The 24,748-nt window shown below is 41.7% G+C and overlaps 1 protein-coding gene across 1 annotated transcript; it reads right to left on the bottom strand.

The window, feature by feature from the left end:
* Positions 1-3,732: 3,732 nt before the first annotated feature.
* On the bottom strand, positions 3,733-24,020 carry eef1e1 (eukaryotic translation elongation factor 1 epsilon 1). The gene is made up of 4 exons (XM_063037076.1): positions 23,902-24,020; positions 19,929-20,129; positions 13,712-13,807; positions 3,733-5,233 (listed from the first exon to the last, which is right to left on the bottom strand). The coding sequence occupies exons 1-4, from the start codon at positions 23,956-23,958 to the stop codon at positions 5,093-5,095; spliced, it is 495 nt and encodes a 164-aa protein (XP_062893146.1). The 5' UTR covers positions 23,959-24,020; the 3' UTR covers positions 3,733-5,092.
* Between the last annotated feature and the right edge of the window lie 728 nt (positions 24,021-24,748).

Here is a 24,748-nt window from a genome sequence, read left to right on the forward strand (position 1 = left end):
TTGGGAAGCACTAGGTGGTCGTGTCTGAGGTGCTCATGGGGCTGATTTACCTGTCCCCTATCCCTCCGTTTAGGAAATCATCTGAGCTACCTTCCAATCCATCTGAGGATCCACCATGGAACGTGTGAGATACTACCGTCAGAGAGGAGCTACAGAAGCCCGAAGGCACACACTCAACGCTTTAGGAACAGGTCTCTCCCCGGCCATCAGATTTCCGAATGGCCCATGAACCCATGGACACTACATCACCATTTTGTTCCCTATTTGCACTACGTACTTAAAAAAAATATTTTATTGTAACTTAGTTTTTTTTTGATGATTGCACAGTACTCCTGCCACAAATCAACAAATTTAATGACATATGTCAGTGATAATAAACCCGATTCTGATTTGCTGTTTTATCTAACCGCTTCCTAATCGAGTTACCCATTATTAGAGATTCTTTCACTAGGAGGGAACACCTCGATAATTTCCGCATCATGGTCCTCAACAACTCAGATGTTTCAATAATTTGTCCCAATTCCAAAAAATATAGATTAATTTCATTAACTCTTATTTAATCTACTTTTGTGAATAATAGTTGCTGTCCTTTATTGAGAAAACAGTTCCGCGAGTCTCACAAATAATAGCTGTTTTTACAAATCTAACAATAAGTGGGAAGCAGGCCTTTCGTAGAGTCAGGTATTATTAATTGGTAATTGGCTTGTAATTCCCACCATGATAAACTTTGTCTTGCATTCCATCCATTCCACTACATCAGTATATCAAGGGGACAGCAACAACAGAATGTTAGAACACGTATTATTAACCAGTCATCTAGGCACAAAGAATTATGGTAGTATCACATAAAGCAGCATATGTGGTCATTTTTTTGTTTGAAGAACAAAAGATATATACAGCCAACTCTGTCAAGGACTTCATTTCTCCCATTAAAGCTTACACTACCCTGTCTTATAGGAACAATCGTGTCATGAAAGATTAGTGTCTATGACATTTTGTTTACAATCCTTTCTTTACCTATATGTGGGAGCTTGTCAGGTTGGCCTCCAGGACATGAAAGGAGGATAATCTGCTGGAGGATTGTGTCATCTAAGTGGCTGTGTCCAGGTCAAACACTTGCAGCAGCGAGGAAAGCCCAAACCTGTTCAGGCAGAACTCAGCCAAGATGAAAGCAATCAAAGTGACAGGGACAGGGTGCGGGACGTTCATTGCGTAAGCCAAATAGATCCGTAGGTAGTATGTGATGGAAAATAGGGTCTCGATTGTGATGATAGTACATTGGTGGGACCCAGTGCTGATCCTGGTCATTGAAGACCTGAGGCGGCAGCATTTGGAGTAGTGCCTCATCGGATTAGACACAGCTCTGCAATGTCTGACGGTCAAACTGAGCAGACAAGACCTCGGGCAAGAGCTGTTCAAGAAAATGATGTCAGAGTGGCAATCGGGAGGAGACAGACGGCAGCCAGCCGAAATAGCAAACAGGATCTGCAGAGTCCTCGCTACAGTTGGGTGCCTAGCGGGTAGATGCCTTTTTGAACTAAAAGAGACGCTGTCAATTACATGTCAAGTTAACCCACAAGGATTAAAAAGGTTTAAGCGCTTAGAGGCAGGGCATTAAGAAGGTTTAATAAAAAAAAAGATGATCCCCATAGGAACTTTTTGTGGATGCAAAATCCTGATGTTAAATGAAAGGCAAAATTAAAGGTTGTGCTTTTTATTGAACACGCCGTACTTGACAACAATTAGGTAGATTATCCACAGTAACCCACGCACTCTGTTGACTCCTCTTTTCCCTAAAATGATAAAGGCCAAAATGAAGAAAATATTGTTCTTCCTGTTAATGACAGGTTGTTGCAAAGTCTGGGTCACAATGATACAAAGTGAAAATGATTCACAGAATGTTAGGCAGCACAAGTGGAGATGCTGCACCTGATATTGGCCTGGTTTTGGGTTTACCCACTGATGCATTAAAAAACAAGGATTCGACCACACAGTTTCTTCAGTGTTTAACCTTCTGATGAAATAAAGTTATCTCTTCCAGTCACCTCGTGGTGCAGTAGGCAGAACTGCTGCCTGACTGTGCTGGGGACATGGGTTCAATCCTGACCTTGGTCTGTGTGGTGTTGTGAGATGGTGTGCTATAAATAATCTCTAGTGTGTAGATGAAGGGCAGAGTCCAGGGAATTTATGAGAATTATTGTGACTGGGTTAATGATGACTATCATTAACAAGTTAGGCCAAAGGGCCAGTTTCCTTGCTGTATCACTTTATGACTCCAGTAGATAGGAGCAGTCACCTAGACTTGCTTCTAGCTGGCGTAAGAAATGTCGACTATGTAGGAGCCATGTATCTATTTTCTGTCTGTGTTGAATTTTGTGTTGCACGTTTATTATGGATAATTTATCACGTGGATTGGGATGTGGCAGGAGCGAAGAGTATAGTTACTTTGTCTTCAGTTTTTAGTCTGGTTGGAACAGGGGGTAGGTCAGGGGAATTTTTTTTGTTGTCCGCTAATGTTTAAATACAGCTAACGCTTATTTTGTTATATCGTTAGTTTTAGTTTTATTCGTGTTTTTAAAAATTTTGACAAGATTGTTCATCTTTGCTGGCTTCTTAATAAAGGATCCAGCATACTTTCTTCAACTTAGGAAGTCACTATTTGTGGGTCACGTCGTAGTGTCAAACCCCCGTGCTTAGACTCCGAGCAGTTTCGGTTTGTTTTCAAGTAATCACTACAGAATACATTGAACAACATATACCACTCAGAAACTTGGAGCCTCTGTAGTGATGGTGCAGACCCGTTACTCTAGGTTTGAAGTCACAGTATTGAGGTTGCAGGACTGAATGAAGAAGCATCATATAAAAAGGCCCTCATCCTAGGCTAATTTCTGACATCATCTGCAGAGGCCTTCAGAGGATGTGCAGCCCAGACTAGAGACTAGGGTGAATGACAAAAACTGTGTTAATGACAGCTGTGGCTGCTTGGAAATTAAGCTGTTGGACTTTTGTATAGTGGTTAGAACAGACGCTTCACAGCACCACAGACTCAAGTTCAATCCTCACCTTGGGTGCTGTCTGTGTGAAGTTTGCACGTTCTCTGTGACTGTGTGGGTTTCCCTGGGTGGTCTGGAATTGTTTCATGTGCTAAAGTCATGCTAGCTGGTTAAATGCTCAGCCAGTGTTGCGGGATGGATTGACCTTTCAGAGATGGGAAATGTGCAACTTCTATTAGTGAGGGGGTTACAAATCTGGCTCTCATTTTCCTGGTCCTGGCTCCAGCTGCAAGCCCAGTCCCTGTGTTTGACCCCAGGTCTGACTGCATCAAGGGCCTATTTACACTCAGTCGGTTAAGTCGGACTATGTGGTCCAGATTCCTGCCAATGCTAGCACCCAGTAACTAAAGCTAATATTCTATTTGCCGCTCTGCTTTATGTACCTGCATATTAACTCTCCTGGACTTTTCCCATTTAAAGCTTCTCAACTTTTAAAGCACGTCCTGATTTTCAATTGTTTCTGGCAAAGTGAAGAAATCTCACTTTCCCCCATGTTAGTCTTCCTAGTGAAATGACATGAAGGAATTGGAAACTTACGAAGTTGAAGCTCGTTAGAATATGGCATAATTTTGAATCATGGAGAAGAAATGTCAAAACTTGCATTCCCAGGCCTGGAAGTATATTGCAAGGTTTTCATACAATTCAAAAATACATACAATGAGGCACTAAATCAGTTGAAATTTACGATTTAATATAGCATACTTTAATTGCAGACATGCACCAATAAATATTAATTGTACAATGTAAAATGATCACTGGATTTAAGAGGGGATCTGTGTAAAGATGGTATAGTCACAAGCCAGAGATCTTCACAATCATCCAAGATTGCTGCCTGCCATTGAGAAAGTTCTTATAGAATTGGCACTTTTCCCTATCAAATCAATAGAATTTAAAAGAAACATAAACAATTTTAAAACATAAGCCACATAAAACACATTGCTTGTGGAACTGTTCCCAACCACAATTAACATGAAAAGAAACATTAACCAGTTGATATACTTAGAAGTGCACATTTAACAGCACAGTCCACAGTGAAACACAATAGAGTATTTACTGTAAAGTTGCCATCAATAGTGGGCAAGATAATTAGCAGTTGATTAAAATATCACAGACAGACAGTAGGCCACGTTCAAACCAAGGTGGCAGTTTGAGAACTCCAACTCTCCGCAACACCTTAAATGAAAAATCTGCTTGGAAATGAGACTTGTTTTTGGTCTTGTCAAAACTAATGATGTTGGCTAAGTAAATTCTCAATAGTGACTGAAGACTAAAGAATCTTACAGTACCAATCAACAAAAAGGAAGTTCTATTTGGGTTTAATTTTAGATAAATAAAATTGAAAAGCCAAGAAGTTATGCAAAACCTGCAGTGAACTTTGGTTCAGTTAAATTTGGAGAACTGCACTCAGACTACAAGGAAGATGTATAGCAAACACTAAAGAAATGTCAGATGGGACCAGAAAAGTCATTCAACTCTCACAAGGGGATGAACAGATTGGGTTTCCCTCTCTTGAAATGAGTAGGTTGAGGGATAAGGGGAAAGCAAAACTAAATATCAACACGTGGCAATCACCAGAAACAATACTGGGGAGTAGGAAAAGCTTCATTACTGTTGGAGCATTAAAAATGTGGAAACCATTACCTGAGGAAGTAGTGAAACAAACAGGAGGCAGCTAAGGAGTGAGGTGGATTCGGAGAGATGGAGTGCAACATCAACACTGATATGCATGTGAGAGCAAAATGGCTCTTTTCTCTGTTGAAAACTAAGTCATTCTGAACATGATTTGATGAAACAAATGGTTGCACATTAGGAAAAAACCTGACTACAGCCTATTGTGGAGACAATTTATAAAACAACTGAAAATTAAAAATTAGCTTAAGAGTTACATTTTCACATGAAGGTGAACAGTCCAGGCGGACAAAAGAAAAGGTGGCTCAATCCCTTCTATGTCAAGATCAGAAAATGTGCCCTTATTAACCTTAATTTCAACCCTGACAAGATTTATGTTTAGTTACAGCCCCAAAGTGTATGCAGCTTTTCTAGTGGACAGTAGGATACAGCCTACTTCTCACAAAGACGATAGCAGCAGAATGTTGTCGGACACCAGGATAATGCTGGATGTGGTTGAACCATCGTGAAACATTCACATATTTCTCTCGATCTTCATGGGTCAGTGCAGCCTAGAAATGGACAATAAAAATTAGATCAGAGGTCAAGTGAAACAGTTATCGATCCAAATGGGTCAGTTAATGAGCTAAATCACACAGACCAGACATACCACAGCTTTGATACCCAGTTTGACTGTTGGGATTATACTGAAGGATTGCAAATTGTCCTTAATATGGCCCAAAACAGCAAAAGCTTTGGAAGCCCACAAGGAAAAACACAGCATATGAGAGATGGAGACAGAAACATAGAAAACCTACAGCACACTACAGGCCCTTCTGCCCACAAAGCTGTGCTGAAAATGTCCTTACCTAGGGTTACCCACAGCCCTCTATTTTTCTGAGCTCCATGTACCTGTCCAGGTGTCTCTTCCACACACTCACCACTCTCTGCATAAAAAAACTTACCCCTGACATCTCCTCTGTAAGCACCTTAAAACTGTGCCCTCTTGTGCTAGCCATTTCAGCCCTGAGAAAAAGCCTCTGACTATCCACACGATCAATGCCTCTCATCAACTTATACATCTCTATCAGGTCACCTCTCATCCTTTGTCGCTCCAAAGAGAAAAGGCTGAGTTCACTCAACCTATTGTCATAAGGCATGCTCCCCAATCCAGGCAACATTCTTGTAAATCTCCTCTGCACCTTTTCTATGGTTTCCATATCCTTTCTGTAGTGAGGAGACCAGAACTGAGCACAGTACTCCAAGTGGGGTCTGACCAGGGTCCTATATAGCTGAACATTACCTCTTGGCTCTTAAGTTCAGTCCCACGACTGATGAAGGCCAATACAGTGTATGCTTTCTTAGCCACAGAGTCAACCTGCACAGCAGCTTTGAGTGTCCTATGGACTCGGACCCTAAGATCCCTCTGATCCTCCACACTAACAAGAGTCTTACCATTAATACTATATTCTGCCATCATATTTGACCTACCAAAATGAACCACCTCACACTTGTCTGGGTTGAACTCCATCTGCCATCAGCCCAGTTTTGCATCCTATTGATGTCCCGCTGTTACCTCTGACAGCCCTCCACACTATCCACAACACCCACAAACTTGGTGTTATCAGCAAATTTACTAACCCATCCCTCCACTTCCTCATCCAGGTCCTTTATAAAAATCACAAAGAGTAGGGGTCCCAGAACAGATCCCTGAGCCACACCACTGGTCACCAATGTCCATACAGAATATGACCCATCTACAACCACTCTTTGCCTTCCGTGGGCAAGGCAGTTCTGGATCCACAAAGCAATGTCCCCTTGGATCCCATGTTCCCTTACTTTCTCAATAAGCCTTGCATGGGGTACCTTGTTAAATGCCTTGCTGAAATCCATTTACACTACATCTACTGCTCTACCTTCATCAATGTGTTTAGTCACATCCTCAAAAAATTCATTCTGGCTCATAAGGCACGACCTGCCTTTCACAAAGCCATGCTGACTATCCCTAATCATATTATGCCTCTCTAAATGTTCATAAATCCTGCCTCTCAGGATCTTCTCCAGCAGCTTAACAACCACTGACAGACTCACTGGTCTATAATTTCCTGGGCTATCTCTACTCCCTTTCTTGAATAATGGAATAACATCTGCAACCCTCCAATCCTCCACAACCTCTCCCGTCCCCATTGGTGATGCAAAGATCACCGCCAGAGGCTCAGCAATCTCCTCCCTCAGTAGCTCAGGGTACATCTTGTCCAGTCCTGGTGACTTATCCAACTCGATGCTTTCCGAAAGCTCCAGCACATCCTCTTTCTTAATATCTACATGCTCAAGCTTTTCAGTCTGCTGTAAGTCATTCCTACAATCGCCAAGATCCTTTTCCATAGTGAATACTGAAGCAAAGTACTCATTAAGTACCTTTGCTATCTCCTCTGGTTCCATACAGACAGATCCCTGAGAGATGATACTGAAGTAAAGACAAGATTGAGTTTGCTTGTAATTGAGATGTTTTGGATTAGTCCCTTGAACATTAGGAAGTTTTTGAGAAGAACAGGCCGTTCGGCCCAATTCTAATGCAGCTGGACCCATTCAGAAAGTCTCAAAAACATGTGAAAAGGGGATAAAAGGAACAACTTCCAACAGGGTTGCCATTCCTCTGTGGGGTAAAACTGAGAGCCTTGTGCAAAGTGCATACTGACCCTCTTCAAAAGTCACTACTCAGCTGCTGGGTTCTGATGAGAATAGAGCCATGGAGCAGAAATAATAATAATAATTATTGATTCTATATGGGAAATTCTTTTGTTATAGCAGCAATATTTAAAAACACACTTAACAGTGTGCAGGCTTAACTAATAGTATACCAATAATGTACCAATGTGCAATAATAATATTACATCATGATGTGTGTTCTCCCGTTGCAGAGATGAACTGCTGTATATGCTTATTGCACTTGGTTTTTGTAATGATCCTTGTGACAGTGAAGCTGAGTGAGCCTGTTCGAAATGGCCCTCTGCTGCCTTTTCATGAAGAGGATCTGCCAGATTGTTTATAAAGAAATGTCTATAATGGTTTTGAACTTACATGAGGGCTTGGACTTCAATGCTTTAATTCTCCCCAGGCTTCCAGAAGTGCAAACAGTTGATTTCCAAAGGAACCTGACATTTTCCACCAGCACAATTTAACCCAGAAGTTCAATTCAGTAAGATCTGGCACATTAAACATGCAACCTCCAGTGAAATTTCAATTTTTTGACACAACTATGAGAAGAATACCTAAATGTTAATCTGTAATCTCAAGTAACAACTGAGTGGGAATGGAACCCTTGCAACAATTTGGAAAACTTTCTAAATTATCTCGTTTCAACTTTTGGGTTTTAAAGAGCCCAGCGCTTGCTATTGTATCTTCTACTTCACTGGAGCCTCACACCATGCATCAAATGTAACGCACCGAACATTATTTTACAGCAAAGGTCAGCGTATTACACAGTTTATTATCCAAATGGATCATTTCTATCAAATTACATCAGATTCTTCTATTGTATTTTTTCTCAGTCTTTATTAGGGTAAGAAACAAGTAGTAATTCCTTCCTAATGTTGATTATTTCTCTCACTGATGCTCATGATCTAATCTCACCTGGTCCCGCAACACCAGCTCCATAGCCAAGAAAGCACAGCAGCATCTCTACTTTCTGCGAGTGCTGAGAAAAGTCCATCTCCCAGACCCCCATCCTCACCACATTCTACAGAGGATGTATCGAGAGCATCCTGAGCAGCTGCATCGCTGCCTGGTTCAGAAATTGCACCATCTCGGATCGCAAGACCCTGCAGTGGATAGTGAGGTCAGCTGAAGGGATCATCGGGGTCTCTCTTCCCGCCATTACAGATATTTACACCACACGCTGCACCCGCAGAGCTAACAGTATTGTGAAGGACCCCACACACCCCTCATACAAACTCTTCTCCCTCCTGCCATCTGACAAAAGGTACCGGAGCATTCAGGCTCTCACAACTAGACTGTGCAACAGTTTCTTCCCCCAAGCCATCAGACTCCTCAATACTCAGAGTCCAGACTGACATCTACATCACTTATTATTATATTGTAATTTGTCCTCTACTGTGCCTATTGTCTTGTTTATTAATTATTGTACTGCCCTGCACTGTTTTGTGCACTTTATGTAGTCCTGTGCAGTTTTTTATGTGGTTTTACGTAGTCTAGTGTAGCCTTGTGCTGTCTCACATAGTCTAGTGTACTTTTCTGTTGTTTCATGTAGTACCAGGGTCCTGGAGGAATGTTGTTTCGTTTCTACTGTGTACTGTACCAGCAGCTTATGGTCAAAATGACAATAAACTTCACTTGACTTGACCTGCTTCCAGCATTTTCCATTTTGGTGTTGGCGTTTCAGTTTTTTTGTTATAATCTCTTTCTAATCTGTCAGCTCCCATCATTTCCCAGTCAATACTTTTAAATATTAGCTCCAAAACTGTACATGCAGTGTAACCGTGAAACAGGCTCTTCAACCCATCACGTCCAATGCTGACCCATCTGCACTAACGCCATTTAATAGACTTGCTCTGCAGCACAGAAGCGGGCCCTTTAGCCTACATAGTCTGTGTTGTCATTTAAACTGCCTATCCCCATCGACCTGCACTAGGACCAGAGCCTCCATACTCCTCCCATCCATGTACCTATCCAAACCTCTTAAATGTTGAAATCCAGCTCGCATGCAGCACTTGTGCTGCCAGCTCATTCCACTCCCACAATGCTCTGAGTGGAGTTGTTTCATCGCATGTTTCCCTTAAACATTTTATCTTTCACCCATGACCTCTAGTTGTAGTCCCACCCAACCCCAGTGGAAAAAGCCTGCTTGCATTTACCCTATCTATACCCCTCATAATTTTGTACACCTCTATCAAATCTCCCCTCAATCTTCTACGTTCCAAGGAATAAAAGTCCTAACCTATTCAATCTTTCCTTACAACTTAGGTCCTCCAGTCCGGGCAACATCCTTGTAAATTTTCTCTGTACTCTTTTAATCTTATTTATATCTTTCCTGTGGATAGGTGACAAAAAACTGCACACAATACTCCAAATTAGGCCTCACCAATGTCTTATACAACTTAAACATAAAATCCTATCTCCTGTACTCAATACTTTGATTTACAAAGTATCAAAAGCTTTCTTTACAACCTTTCAAAGACTTATGGACCCGTATTCCCAGATCCCTTTGTTTTATAGTGCCCTACCATTCACTAGGCAAGACCTAGCTTGGTTGGTCCAACTGAGGTGTAACTTTAACCTCCCACTCAGGAAGTACTTTCCAGATAAAAACACCCCCTGGCAGAAAAATAAACTTCCTCAAATCCCTTCTAAACCTCTTCCTGCCGGGGTTCCCAACCTTTTTTTATGCCATGAACCCCTACCATTAACCGAGGAGTCCGTGGACCCCAGATTGGGAACTCCTGCTTACTGCAAACCGTTATAATGCACTTGCAGCATACACTTTACAATGAAATTAGGGCCTTTAGCCCAGCCCACGCTATTAACTGTCCATTTAAACTAATACTAAATGCATCCCTGTTTTGACAACCCAATTGACATCAATTATACCCAGATTCTACCACTCGCTTGCACATTCGGGTAAATTTACAGCATTCAGTAAACTGACAGACCTGCATGTCTTTGGGATTTGGGAGGAAACCAGAGCACCTTAAAGAAATCCATGTACTCAAAAGAAGAACCTGCAAACTTGACATGGATAACACTCGAATTCAGGATTGAAACCAGATCCCTGGTGCTATGAAGCAACAGATCTACTAGGATAAAGAACAATACAGCACAGGAACAGGTCCTTTGTGCATTAAACAACACACAGAATGCTGGAGTAACCTTTAGCGCTGAGACCCTTGATCAGGACTGGAAAGGAAAGGGCAAAAGCCAGAATAAGATGGAGGGGGAGTGGAAAGGACGAGTACAAGCTAGCAGGAGATAGGTAAAAACCAGGTGAGGGGGAAGGTGTGTGGGTGGGACAGAGTTTCTAACAGGTGGTAGTTGGAGAAGGTAAAGGGCCCTGTGCCTTGTGCCAAACTAATTACATCTAATTAAAGTAATCCTTTCAGACTATGCAAAGTCTATATCTCTCCATTCTCTGACTATCCATGTGCCTATCCAAGAGCCTCTTAAACACTTCCATCACATTAACCTCCACCACCACCGGCAGCACAAACACTTCCATCACGTTAACCTCCACCACCACCGGCAGCACAAACACTTCCATCACATTAACCTCCACCACCACCGGCAGCACAAACACTTCCATCACGTTAACCTCCACCACCACAAACACTTCCATCACGTTAACCTCCACCACCACCGGCAGCACAAACACTTCCATCACATTAACCTCCACCACAACCGGCAGCACATTACAGGCACCCACCACTCTCCGGTTTTAAAAAAATAGTGCCCTGCACATCTTTAAATTTCACCCCACCCTGTAAAGAGAAAAAGGAAATAAAGGTTGTCCTTTAGAGATGCATTTGTAATTCTTGAACAAAGTATCAAATTATGAGACTTTTCAGGATTTACCTATTTGAGTTCCTTACATTTAAAAAAAATATACCATACAATGGCATTAACCACCCTGCCATGCATCCCAAAAATTCATTTTGAATTGGCAACAGCAAAAAAACAAGTTCAGCAATTCTTAGATTAAAATGTTGTAGCCACTACTATTCTCATATCAACAATGCTTGCAATTGTTGATTCGGCAAAGGGTATTTTGATTGAGTACTGCCAACAGCCTTGAAGAAGCACGACTAGTTGAAATCTTTGATCATCTTCCTTCTATCTAAGTAAGCGACACAGTCCTTGTGGGCAATAAAACATGAATGCAAAGTTACCCCAGTCATAATCACAGCTAAAGTTTGGCAAACACATTATCGAAATTTGAAAAGGATTTATTTTTGATTGCTTTGAATTGAATGTTTAGTGGCTCTAAAGAGGTTTTGAAGTCAGTCACGACATTAAGACACCTAACCTATTACATGTAAACATTTAACAGCATTATTGGAAAGAGTTCCACAGACATTTCAGTACTGTTAATACAAGCTTCTTGAATGTTAAATCAATGGTGACTATAAACATAACCTAAAATGTTTTCAAGTTCAAGTTTAAATTATCATTTAACCATACACAAATATCCATTAATACAGCCAAACAAACAGTGTTACTGATGCAAAACACAGTACAAACAGTCATACACATCACAAGGCACACACAGCACATATCAGACAGCACTAAAATACAATCACACAAAAAAATAGTCCAGGTCCCCAAGTCCATGAATGTTGCAGCAGTCTGCAATTAAACACAATGCATCAACTTCTGGCCAGCGAACACTGGGGAACAGCACCAACTCTGCTGCCTTTCCCTTGGGCAGCCAGAAGCAAGCAACACTGCAGCTTGAAGCCTAGACCTTGCCATGATCGAGGCCACACAGCTCCCCAGCCGCCCGCCAACAAATCAATGAATCGGACTTGCAGAAGCCGCTGCATCCGAGATCGTTGCCAACTTACTGGAAGATGTATATTCTCAACCCGTATATGCAAATGTATATGCCTCACTTTATACACGGATTACTTAACTATTGAGCTGAATCTATTGGGGAATTTTTAAATACAGAGCCTAATTATTTAAATTTGTTTTTGCTGCTAAGAAAACAAAATATTAAGTAGAAACCGCAGAAGCTAGAAATCTGAAATAACAACATAAAATGCTGGAAATATTCAGCAAGTCACCAGCATTTGGACAGGATGAAACACTTAACATTCCAGGACTAGGAAACAAAGACTCAAACTTAAGTTGCAGAAAAAAGAAAGGTAGAGAGAACAAATAGAATGCCTGATCAGACAGGATGGTGAAAACTTGCTCACAGGAGCTGTTCTGTCTGGGGAGATGTAGACAGGAGATGAGTGGATTCACAATAGAAAATAAAGATAGAATTAGAGATACTTTGATGTCAATGGCTAGAAATCTAAAATAAAATGGAACTTTGGAAATACCTCTGAGGTATACAGAGAAGAACTAAGTTAATGTCACAATCTTTCATTTGGTCAGCTCAGGTACGAACTGGATAACATTTATCTGAAATTGTTGAATTCAGTGTAGATTGTAACATGTCCAATGAAATGAGATTGGGCCCTATTAGAACAGTATAACAAGTCAAAAAAAGGCCAGGGAATGGATGGAACATTTAGATGATGAGTAACTGGAAGTCAGGAGTTATAGAGTGAATGGAGATGTCTGGTAATGCAGTCACCCAGTTTACAACAGGTTTCACAAATGTGGAGACCATGTCGTGCGTAGAGAATGCAGTACACAAAAGTGAATGTACAAGTCAATTGTTGCATCAAAATATTATGTATGGAACCTCACGTTCTTTATAGATATAATAAGTGCCACAACTTCAATCTCCACCAATCATTCTACATTCTTCCAACCTAAATAATAACGTTCCAGAAATATCCTAAAAGTAAATCAATGTCTGCATGTTTCTGTCCAAATATGGTTAAAACAAGGATGAAGGTAATCAACTTAACTTGAGAATGAGTGGATAGAGTTGATGCAACATTTGTGAATGTGGACTGGCTTATGAATTACTATACTTACTGTGATTTTCTGTAGTAATTCCCTTCCAAATTTAGGATAGTTGGTCCTGGGTCAAAACTTTAAGGGTTTGCATAGAAATTTTAAAATTTACAGTTTGAGAGCACTGTTCACTTACATGCAAAGAGAAAGTAGACTATTCAAAAGATAAAACAGAAGCCATTAAATGCACCTTGTTACATATCCACCGGATTCTTCGATACATTTTACTGCATTGAAACACAAAGGTGTATGACATTTTATCATCTTTTCTGATTAAAAAAAACTTTCAATTGACCTTTATGCTGTTGGAATTAACCATCTTTCATAGCAATTAAACAGGATCCATATATCCTATTCAGAGAAAGTGCAAGAGATAACTTTCCAAGGTTCTACAAATCACTTACCACAATAGGATGAAGACCATTGTACAACATGATATCTGCTAAAGTGAAGCTGTTTCCTGCCAGATAAACCTTATCCTCAAGGTAGCAATTGAGTTCCTGCAGGGACAAAAACAAAAAGAGAACCTGTATATATTTTACTTTACCTATGTTAAAAGTTACTCTGGAGACATACAAATATTTCTAAATAAGGAACTACAGTCATTAGGGTTTTTTTCAAGTTGTGAGTACAGCCAGGTTCTGAGTAAGAGGTCCAATATTTGCACCAGCAATACAAGGTTTGTGCAATGATACAAAATACAATAGCTCCATAAATTAATAGGTATTTAATAGGGATTCTTGTGTTGAGAACTGTCATAAATACAGGGAGAACTGTAATTACCATACTATCTTAAATTACCTTAGGTAAAATCACTTAGTCTTAATGCTCTTTGAAAGTTACACAGAAGAAGTGACCATTGAGCTAATTATAGGCAAATGATAAATTGTACTCTTGCAACACTGATAAAATATACTTGGAAGGGCATCTTCATACTCAATGATATATTCTCTTGGCACATGATGACAACAATCAGGAAGCTGCTCATGATAGCATTGTCTGTAGCACTGACCATTTAATGCGAACTCAGTTAGAAAGCAACAGTCAACATTAACACAGGCAATTAAGCAGTATAGCAATGTTCAACCTTGTGAAAAATAAAATGTTTGTTTCTTGTCTTGTTCAGATGACATGTCATATTTTATTTACAAAGAAAATATGAACTTAACCCACCACTGGACATCCTGAACAATACAAACACCTACGTTAGGATGCTGTTCGTCGATTATTGCTCAGCATTTAACACCATCATTCCCACGATCCTGATTGATAAAGTTACAGAACCTGTGCCCCTGTACCTCCCTCTGCAATTGGATCCTCGACTTCCTAAATGGAAGACCACAATCTATGTGGATTGGTGATAACATCTCCTCCTCGCTGACGATCAACACTGGTGCACCTCAGGGATGTGTGCTGAGCCCACTGTTCTACTCTCTATACACACATGACTGTGTGGCTAGGCATAGCTCAAATATCAACTATAAGTTTGCTGAAGATACAACTATTGGTTGAATATCAGATGGAGATGAGAGGGCGTACAGAAGCAAGATACACCACCTAGTGGAGTACTGTTGCAACAACAACCTTGCACTCAATGTCAGTAAGACGAAGGAACACATACATACCAATCCTCACAGAGGGATCAGAAGTGGAGAGAGTGAGCAGTTTCAAGTTCCTGGATGTTAAGATCTTGGAGGACCTAACCTGGTCCCAACATATCTATGTAGCTATAAAGAAGGCAAAACAGCAACTATACTTCATTATGAGTTTGAAGAGATTTGGAATGTTGACAAAAACACTCAAAAAGTTCTATAGATGTCTTGACTGGCTGCATCACTGTCTGATATGGGGGAAGGGGCTACTGCACAGGACTGAAAGAAGCTGCAGAGGGTCATAAATTTAGTTGGCCCATTCTTGGGTACTAGTCTACAAAGTACCCAGGACATCTTCAAGGAACAGTGTCTCAGAAAGGCAGCATCCATTATTAAGGACCACCAACACCCTTCCCCCCCCCCCCCACCTATGGCATGCCCTTTTCTCACTGTTACTGTCAGGAAGGAGGTACAGAAGCCTGAAGGCACACAATCAGTGATTCAGGAACAGCTTCTTCCCCTCTGCCATCCGATTCCTAAATACCGTGAACACTACCTCACTTTTTAAAATATATATTATTTCTATTTTTGCATAATCTTTAATCTATTCAATAGACATATACTGTAATTTAATAATTTATTTATTTTTCTTTCTATATTATGTATTGCATTGAACTGCTGCTGCTAAGTTAACAAATCTCATGACGCTTGCCGGTGACAATAGACCTGATTCTGATTCGGAGTCACTTTTCAAAACAAAATCCATAATATAAATGTAACTCGCTCACTGGGGCTTGTAACAAAATTGGCTCATTAGCTAACTCTGGCTACCAGCCATGGGGACTCAGCATCCTATGGTACCAGTGAGAAGGCCATCTTCAATAAGCAACACACGTCAAGTGGGAAGGATTCGGGTTCAAACAAACAGGAACATTGGAATGTTCCGATGAGGGAATGATAATTGTGCTGAATGCTGTGCAAATACTACCCTATACAAAGTTATCATTCACCAGGAAATAACAGATCGTATACCAGCATACAATTAAAGTGGAAGCATATTTACAGATATTTCAACTTTAACAGTTAATAGGGAAAAAAAGGGCCCATTACAGTTACACCAGTCTAAGCATGCATATAAACATTGGAGCTCGTTTCTGGAGTAGTCAAGATGCTGTGCTTTGATTATTCGTGCACTGAACCCACACTCCGTGTGAAAGACACCGGCTACAGTTTGAACTTCCCTCAAAGAGCATTGCGAACGAACAGGCTAACTCAGGAGTATAGCCACTTCCTCCTTGGAATCATTCGCCTGCACAAAGCACTTCTTACAATAGGGTCTCCCCTTCGGGTGGGATCCTCTGAGCATTGTCCCTTATGCTCCACCTCGCAGCTCCTCCCAGAAGACCTGAAACCAGACTACTGACCTTCACAAATCTGATCCCACCCAGTTCTTTCGAATGCTCCATGGCACCCCCACCCCCCACTGATTGACAACATTCCCAGGCTGAGCAAACGCTCACTATCTCAGCTAAAGTCAAAACACTAGTCTATGAAGTTTAGCTAACAGAATACATTGTGTTTGCAGAAAACTGCTGAAATAAAATGCCCAACAGCATAGCAATACAAATACAATATTAAACAGGGCATTACATTCTCCCCTACCAAAAATAGTCACGTCCTTATGACTTTGTATGTTTTTGGAACTCCGCAATCCATTATTAATAACACAGTATTCAAATGAATTTCATGATCTCAGGACCCCCAATCTATTTGTAAATGGAAGCAACACATCGCACTATTGGGATGGACGCAGTATTCTGTTTCCCAGGTGCATCATATGCCAGCTCATGTGGGGATTTCCTGACTTTCTGAGGTCTCCTTATCTCATCTTCAGTTTCTTCAGCCTCAATCACTCCTTGTGACTGTTCCTGTTAACTTCGGGATGCCTCCCAGTCTACCACTCGTATCTTCCAGTGTCTCAGCTAATCCTGGCCCCTGACTGAATTCAGCTTCCTTCAGTTTAAGCAAGTGCTGACAAACATCTTCAACCTCCGTTGGTGCTAACTGGTGAGACCTCACTTGGAAAGGGGGTGTCCTCTGTAACTTTAGCTACTCCTCCAGGACTCAACATGACTGGTTTAGACTGGGTGTACTACGCAGTTCATAACTTACGTTCATCACTCTGCTTAGGAGGAACTTGCACCTTCTCAAAAGCAGCTCTGAACACTGGGTGAATGGACAAGGTTTTCAAAAAAATCTCTCCATTTCACTCCTTGCATGCTTCAATGAGCCTTCTAACACTGGGAGTATTTGTTCCCACAAAAATGGAAGCTTCACTCTTTTCAGCGGCCGGACCCTTTAGACTTTCTCCCAGGCTCTGTTTTCTCATATTATCTGAGCACTGCCATTCATCCAGTAACTGAGATGTCTACTAGCCCAAGCCTCATTCTCTTTCCCCATAGGGTGTGGGTTTGACTCCAGAAAAGATTCTCAGCCTACGATAACTTTTGGCTCTCCGGAGGTATTTGGTATTTATCAACCGGTGATGTGATAGCCAAAACTAGCTTAGTACTTAAACCAAAAGCTGAAGGACTTTTCACACCAAAGTCTTCCCCTCACTGCACAGAAAAGAGAACTTATCTTCAAAATCTTCACCCTTAGCTACATTCTTGCCAACTCTAGAGATATGAACTCCCACCTCTCTAGGTACCCCTATCCTATAGGGCAGCGTGACTTCAGTCACGTCACTGGAAACGTTATTGCACCCGACCTTAATTATACTTAATCAATCCTTATATAGCTTTCCAATCTGGACAAATCCCCCAAAAAGTAACCCTCTCACCGGGGCTCGTAACTTGGGTCATTAGCTAACTCTGGTTAACAGTCACCAGACTCACAAGCAGGTGTTTGCGAAGAAAAAGCTTTGCTTTTCAGGATGTATGTTGTATACATTTCTCTAACATTAAATTGTACCTCTGAACCTTTGAAAGCGAAGTGGGGGAAAGAGAAGGGAAAGTTGAGTTTGGAGGTAGGATAACGTTAAATATGGTGGAAATTGCAGAAAATGATGCATTGGAAGCACAGGTTATGGGGTGGTAGGTGAGAACAAAAGGAAATCTATCCTTGTCAAGGTGGCGGGAGGATGGGGTAATGGAAAATGGAGGAGACGTGGGTGAGGGCAGCATCAATGGTGGAGAAGGGAAACTTTGTTCATTGATGGAGGTCAGTTCTGATGTCACGAAAAAGAAAGCCTCAATCTGGGAACAGATGTGGCGGAGATGAAGGAACTGAGAAGAGGGAATAGCATTTTTACAGGAGACAGGTTGGGAAGAGGCAACGTCAAGATAGCTGTGGGAATTGGTATATTTATAAAAAGATATTTTTATAACCATGGTGGTGTCCTTCTTCCCTTTGAAAATTTCTTCTTATTTGGAATATGTCTTGCACTACCCTTATTTTTCGCAAAAACTCCAGCCATTGCTGCTCTGCTGTCCTTCCTGCAAATGTCCCTTTCCAGTCAATTTCCGCCAGTTCCCTCCTCATGCCATTGTAATTTCCTTTATTCCACTGAAATACTGACACATTGGATTTTATTTTTTCCCTCTCAAATTTCAATGTGAACTCGATCATATTGTGTGAACTGTTCCCCAAGGGTTCCTGAACCATAAGTTCTTTTATCACCTCCAGACCATTGCACAACACCCAATCCAGCATTGCCGATCCCCTAGTGGGCTCAACAACAAGCTGTTCTAAAAAGCCATCTCTTAGGCATTCTACAAATTCTCTCGAGGTCCAGTACTGACCTGGTTTTCCCAATCCACTTTCATGTTAAAATCCCCAATGATTATCATGACATTGCCTTTCTGACGTGCCTTTTCTATCTCCTACTGTAAATTATAATCCACATCCCGGCTGTTGTTTGGAGGCCTGTATACAACTGCCATTAGGGTTCTTTTACCCTTGCCATTTCTTAACTCAACCCATACAGACTCTACACCTTCCAATCCTATGTCATCTCTTTCCAATGATTTAATATTATTTCTTGTACACAGAGCCACACCACCCCCTCTGCCTACTAACCTATATTTCCGATACATCGTATATCCTTGGGCGTTCAGCTCCCAATGGCAGCCATCCTTTAGTCATGTTTCAGAGATGGCCACAACGTCATATTTGCCATCTGTAGCTGAATTTCAAGATCATTCATTTCACTCCTTATGCTGCGTGCATTCAAATACAACACCCTCAGTCCAGTATTTGTTGCTTTCTGTTTTAACTGCACCACGCCTTTATTGCTCTGTAACTCATGACACTGGCTTTGATTAAGCCTCATCTCCTGCCTGTTCTTTCTATAATCTCTGTTGCATGCTATCTTTGATTTATTTGTTTTCCCCTTCCTCAGCCCTATCATTCCGGTTCCCATCCCCCATCCAAATTAGTTTAAATCCTCCCTAACAGCTCTCTTAAATGTGACTGCTAGGATACTGGCATCTCTTTGAGTTCAGGTGTAACCTGTCCTTTTTGTACAGGTCGTACCTCCCCCAGAAGAGGCCCCAGTGATCCAGAAATTTGAAGCCCTGCCCCCCTACACCTTACATCAGTCTCTCAGCCACACATGAATACATTGATCATGCTATTCTTGCACTTGCTAGCACATGGCACAGGCAGCAATCCTGAGATTACTACCCTAGAGACCCTACCTTTCAGCTTCCTCCCTAACTCCCTGAATTCTCTCTTCAGGACCTCCTCCCTTTTTTTTTAACCTATGTTATTGGTGTACCAAGACTTCTGGCTGTATATAGGTACATTTGCAATAATGGCACAGGAGAGGCCAGATGAAAAAAAAAGATTAAGCTCAGACCATACCCCAAGATTGCCACTTACTACTTCAGACCTTGACCTCCTGGGCACAAATTACATATAACTTTGGAAGGTCAACGAGACATTGGGCAACACAGCTCATAAATGAAAATAATAAGCAGTAAACCTTTCATTCAGCTACCCCACAGGAAATTAAATTAACCCATACCTTTAAAATCATTTTTTTATCATCTTGAGTGGTACATTTGTCTACTTGAGTTACTCTATATTCAAGCCACTGCTGAACAACAGCACACTTCTCAGGGGTGGTCCCCAGTAGTTCCTCTCTTTTAGCTGCTTTTACCAGATGAGACGCGATGGTTATCAACCCCTCTAAACAAGGTCCATTATTTGTCTGCAGCACTGGAACCTGCAAAGTCAGAAAAAGATTATTTAACAAGCCATGCTCCTATAGTGTATTGTATAAACATTTATAAACTGTAAACCAATGGATGGGCTACTCAAGAAAATAGCTGTACATAATACTTTATTGATCAAATATTTATCAGTTTTTAGGTATAGCGGCTGGGTGGACTAGTGAGCCCATCAAATGGGATTTTGCTTTTAATATGTGCACTGGCTGTTTTAACAGCTTCAGATTACCCTCGTACCTATAGACCGTCAGAAGAAAAGTAAGTCAACACAAAACAAATGATATTATCCTAGGCTCCTGAACAGCATGAAAAATTTTACTTGCCTCAACGTTAAACTGACTCCATAATCTGTTGCAAACACGAGGAAATCTGCAGATGCTGGAAATACAAGCAACACACATCAAAGTTGCAGGTGAACGCAGCAGTCCAGGCAGCATCTCTAGGAAGAGGTACAGTCGACGTTTCGGGCCGAAACGTCGACTGTACCTCTTCCTAGAGATGCTGCCTGGACTGCTGCGTTCACCAGCAACTTTTATGTGTGTTCCATAATCTATCGATTCACTTTCAAGGACTCTACAACTCACGTTCTTGTTTAAAATTATTTATTTATTTATTATTGGCACGATTTGTCTTCATTTGCACATGGGAATTTGTTAGTCTTTGTTATGTACAGCTTTTCATAAAGTTTATCATGTTTATTTTCTTGTAAATGTCTGCGAGAAAATGAATCTCAGGTAATATATGGTGACACATACATATTTTGATAATAAATTTACTGAACTTTGAATAATTGTTTATCTCTTTTCTTGATCAGCTTGTATATCTAAACTTCAGGGAGGTTTGCAGGAAGAAGTCAACCAGTGTGATAAAGTGTAAAAGCTTTTCCCACTTTTATTCCCCTCCAGCAAAAACAAAAGCTGTAATTCCAAGTGGTATCTTTTAAAAATGTAGTTTAAATGATAATTTCAAATTGGGGAAGATCCAAGTGTGTACCTTAGTGTGTAGAGGTGGGGCAGGGCTTGGTGGTGGGAGTTGGGACAAATGTGGGGAGCAAAAAAGAACAGTAATGTGTCAATAGGTGCTTGATAGTATGTGTGGACTCAGTGGGCCAAAGGGTCTATTTCTGTGCTCTGATCAATCTCTATACTTGCTCTGTACATTCTGCTAGTATACAATTATCTTTAATGAGAGTTGGTCACTGGGTCCCAGATCAGAAAATTGCAGTTCACTAACCTGCAGAGCAGGTCAAAGCAGTTAGCACCGTACACCCACGGCTGCTCTGAAAATACTGGTGGCTGAACTCCATAGATGGTCTTGCAGAGTTAACGAGAATGCAGAGGAAGGAATTGGCAACACAAAAAGGGTGTTGTCACAATTTCACGGGAAGGGGGTCAGGCAAGTTTAGGATCTTGGGGTCCATGTCCATAGATCCTTCAAAGTTGCCACCGAAGTTGACAGGGTTAGTTAAGAAGGCATATGGTGTGTTGGTCTTCAATAGTCGGGGGATTGAGTTCAAAAGCCGTGAGGTAATATTGCAGCTCCACTATACCCCAGCACCAGGGTATAATACCCTGGTTAGACCACACTGGGAATATTAGACCATTAGATATAGGAGCAGTATGGGGGTGGGTGTCAGGGGCTGCTTTTCCCTTCAGAGCGAACGAGGATGAGGAAGAGACGTTATAGATGTGTACATGATGATAAGAGGCATAGATCAAGTGGATAGGCAGAGACATTTTCCCAGGGTAGAAGTGGCTAATATTCGGGGATATAATTGAACAGAATATGGGGGTGGGTGTCAGAGGCTGTGTTTTTGTTTGTTAAACACAGTGGTGGGTGCATGAACACCCTGCCATGGCTGCTGGCTGAAGCAGATACATTAGGCACATTTAAGAAACTCTGAGATAGGCACAGGGATGATAGAAAATGGAGGGCTATGTAGGACAGAAGGGTTAGATTGATCATAGAGTAGATAATGTTAGTACATCACTGTCATCCAAAGTTGTAACTTTCTATATTCTAAAGATGTGAAATCATCAGGATTTGTTGTCATTCAGAGATCAATATGTTAAAAAAATCTGCTTTTAAGGAGATGCCAGAGGTTTCAGAAGTGATCAATGGAAAATATCACCTATCCTTATAGCAACTCTTAAAAAGCCAAATCACTTCCCTGATTAACTCTACCCATATGTCTTAGCAAAGGATCTACAAGGATGCAACAGGATCTAAAAGGATGAGGATGACAGGATAGGTTCATAGCACCGTAGGCTTAGGATGACACAAGTCTTCTACTCCATGATCAACCCCCTTTGAAATACACCAGCCTTTAGATTGCGACAGATGGAACTGTACACCTAAAGCTGCTCACACTCAATTAATATAGATGCTGGGGCAACCTCATTGGAGTGGGGCAATGACATCATCATATGGCATATCGCTGATGCAATGCCCCCTCAACCCAACATCCTGTCATGTTTTGAAAGAAAGCAAGAATCGAGACATTCTGAAACTTTACAAATTGATGCAAGTAATTTATAAGTTTAAAAAAGTTGATGAGAAACATTTCAATTAATCTGCCTCACCCTCTGACCCTTCATCCATAGTTAGGGAATACAGTCCCCAATCCTACATGGGTCTGACCTGAAGTGTGATCAAAGAGAATAGTTGCTCCCTGCAGTCTAGCAGCAATGTTTATGAAAGATTTGTTGTCATATATCACTCTCCAAACCATCAGGACATCATGCTAGTGATTTTCTTCAGAGCCGTCAGGAACAGCTGGAGAATCTTCTCCACAGACTTGAAACATCCTATTCACTTTATTTAACCTCTTGCTGTTCTAAACTTAAGTCTCAAACGTATTAGATTACGCTTGAAGAAACAGGCTGATTACTCACAACTGCAGAATCATTTTGTTGTTCACTTCCTTACCAGAGCAGCAATAGCATCATGATTTGTGACTGCAGTTACATGACGTTCCAGAGGCAAGGTCTGACTAAAGCCTTCAGAGCATTAACCGAAAGACCTGAGTCAGTGGTAACAATATTACTTCCAAATCACTGCTAACTACTATAGATTTTAAAATCTCATACACATTACACTATCATTTAAACCCTCACCATCTCAGCCCAACATTACCTGACCAAGAAAGATCTACTTAGACAAATTCCATTGACCAGTCCTCGGTCCACAACATACATGTTAAGCCACTCCAAATACGCACCCAAATTTAAAGGTTTCCTCAACTACCACCGTTTAAAGTTACAAATTCCAGAAGACCAGAAGGAGCGAGTGACAGCAGGGAAGCGATGGGGAAGAGGGGTCAGCCAGGTGACAGAACGCGAAGGGGTGGGGAAAGGGAGCCGAGGGTGAGATGGGGGAAAGTGAAGGGAAGGGGAGGGGAGGGGGGGGAGGAGAGGAAGGGACGGTTAATAGGAGGGAAAGGGGAGGTAAAGGTTGAAGAAGAGGAAGGGAAGTGCACCAGTACAGAATGAGAAAGTGGCGCGGTGCCGGGAGGGTGATGCAAGAGTTGGGTGACCAGAGTTGTTCGTCCCTTCCCTCGGTCACCCTGCATCCATCCATCCATCCATCCACTCACTCACTCGCACTCCCACCATCATACGCGACCTGACCGATTGACTGGCTGACTCACTCACCCCTTCCTTACCCTCCCTTCCCCATTCCCCCCCCCCCACCGCCACTCTTTTCCGATTCCCTCACTCACGTATCACCGACCCACAACCACCCTCCCCGACCCACTCCTTCACTGACCCTCCTCAGCCCCAGCGTCTTTTCCAGCGACGATAACTCCACCGCCGGTGACACCATCTTTCAGCCTCTAAATGAACGCCGCTCTTATTGGCCGAGCCGTTGCGGCCGGCCGGCAATCACTGGGACTTGCAATTGGCTCGGGCGCAGGCGGTGACGGACAAAGCCCCGCCCCCCGGATTTGGGCATCTGCAGCACCGCCTGCGGAGTCTGCGGGAACTGCAGCTGTCTTGTTCAAGTTCATTGTCATTCAACTGTACACATATTTACAGCTAAACTGAACAACGTTCCTCTGGGGCCAAGATGCAAAACACAGTACATACATAAAATACAGTACATAAAGTTAACAGATAATATTAACAGATACAGGCAGAGAGACGGATGATGGGGTGGGGGGGGTGGTGGTGCAGTTTCTCCAGAACTATTGAGAATCCCGTCTCAGCTTTCCGAAGAACTGTACATGGTTGCGGAGCAGAGACTGAACCCATTGTAGGTGCCATGTCTTCTGTGCTGTGCATACATCATGTGTATTATGGTAACTAGTCATATTAGTGGGGGCATGGTAAAGGTGAAGGGAATAAGTTTCATATTCAAGCTTATTTCAGGGCAGTTTGTAGCTTGGAGGTCATACCTTTGCTCAGATAATGCTCAATAATGTTTCACTGTAGGTTTTCTAATTGCAAATAAAGGATCGAAATAAAGAATTGGACTTTTGGAGCAATCATGGGAGCTCAGGGCATGTCACAGGCAAGAGGCAATTGTTTTGTTTGATCTTGGATCAGTCTTTCGCCACTACACCCTACATCATAAGCTATGTTATCAATTATCTACACTTTCTGAAAGATCAGAA

This window comes from Mobula hypostoma, chromosome 1, assembly GCF_963921235.1.
Source record: "Mobula hypostoma chromosome 1, sMobHyp1.1, whole genome shotgun sequence".
Classification (NCBI taxonomy): Eukaryota; Metazoa; Chordata; class Chondrichthyes; order Myliobatiformes; family Myliobatidae; genus Mobula; species Mobula hypostoma.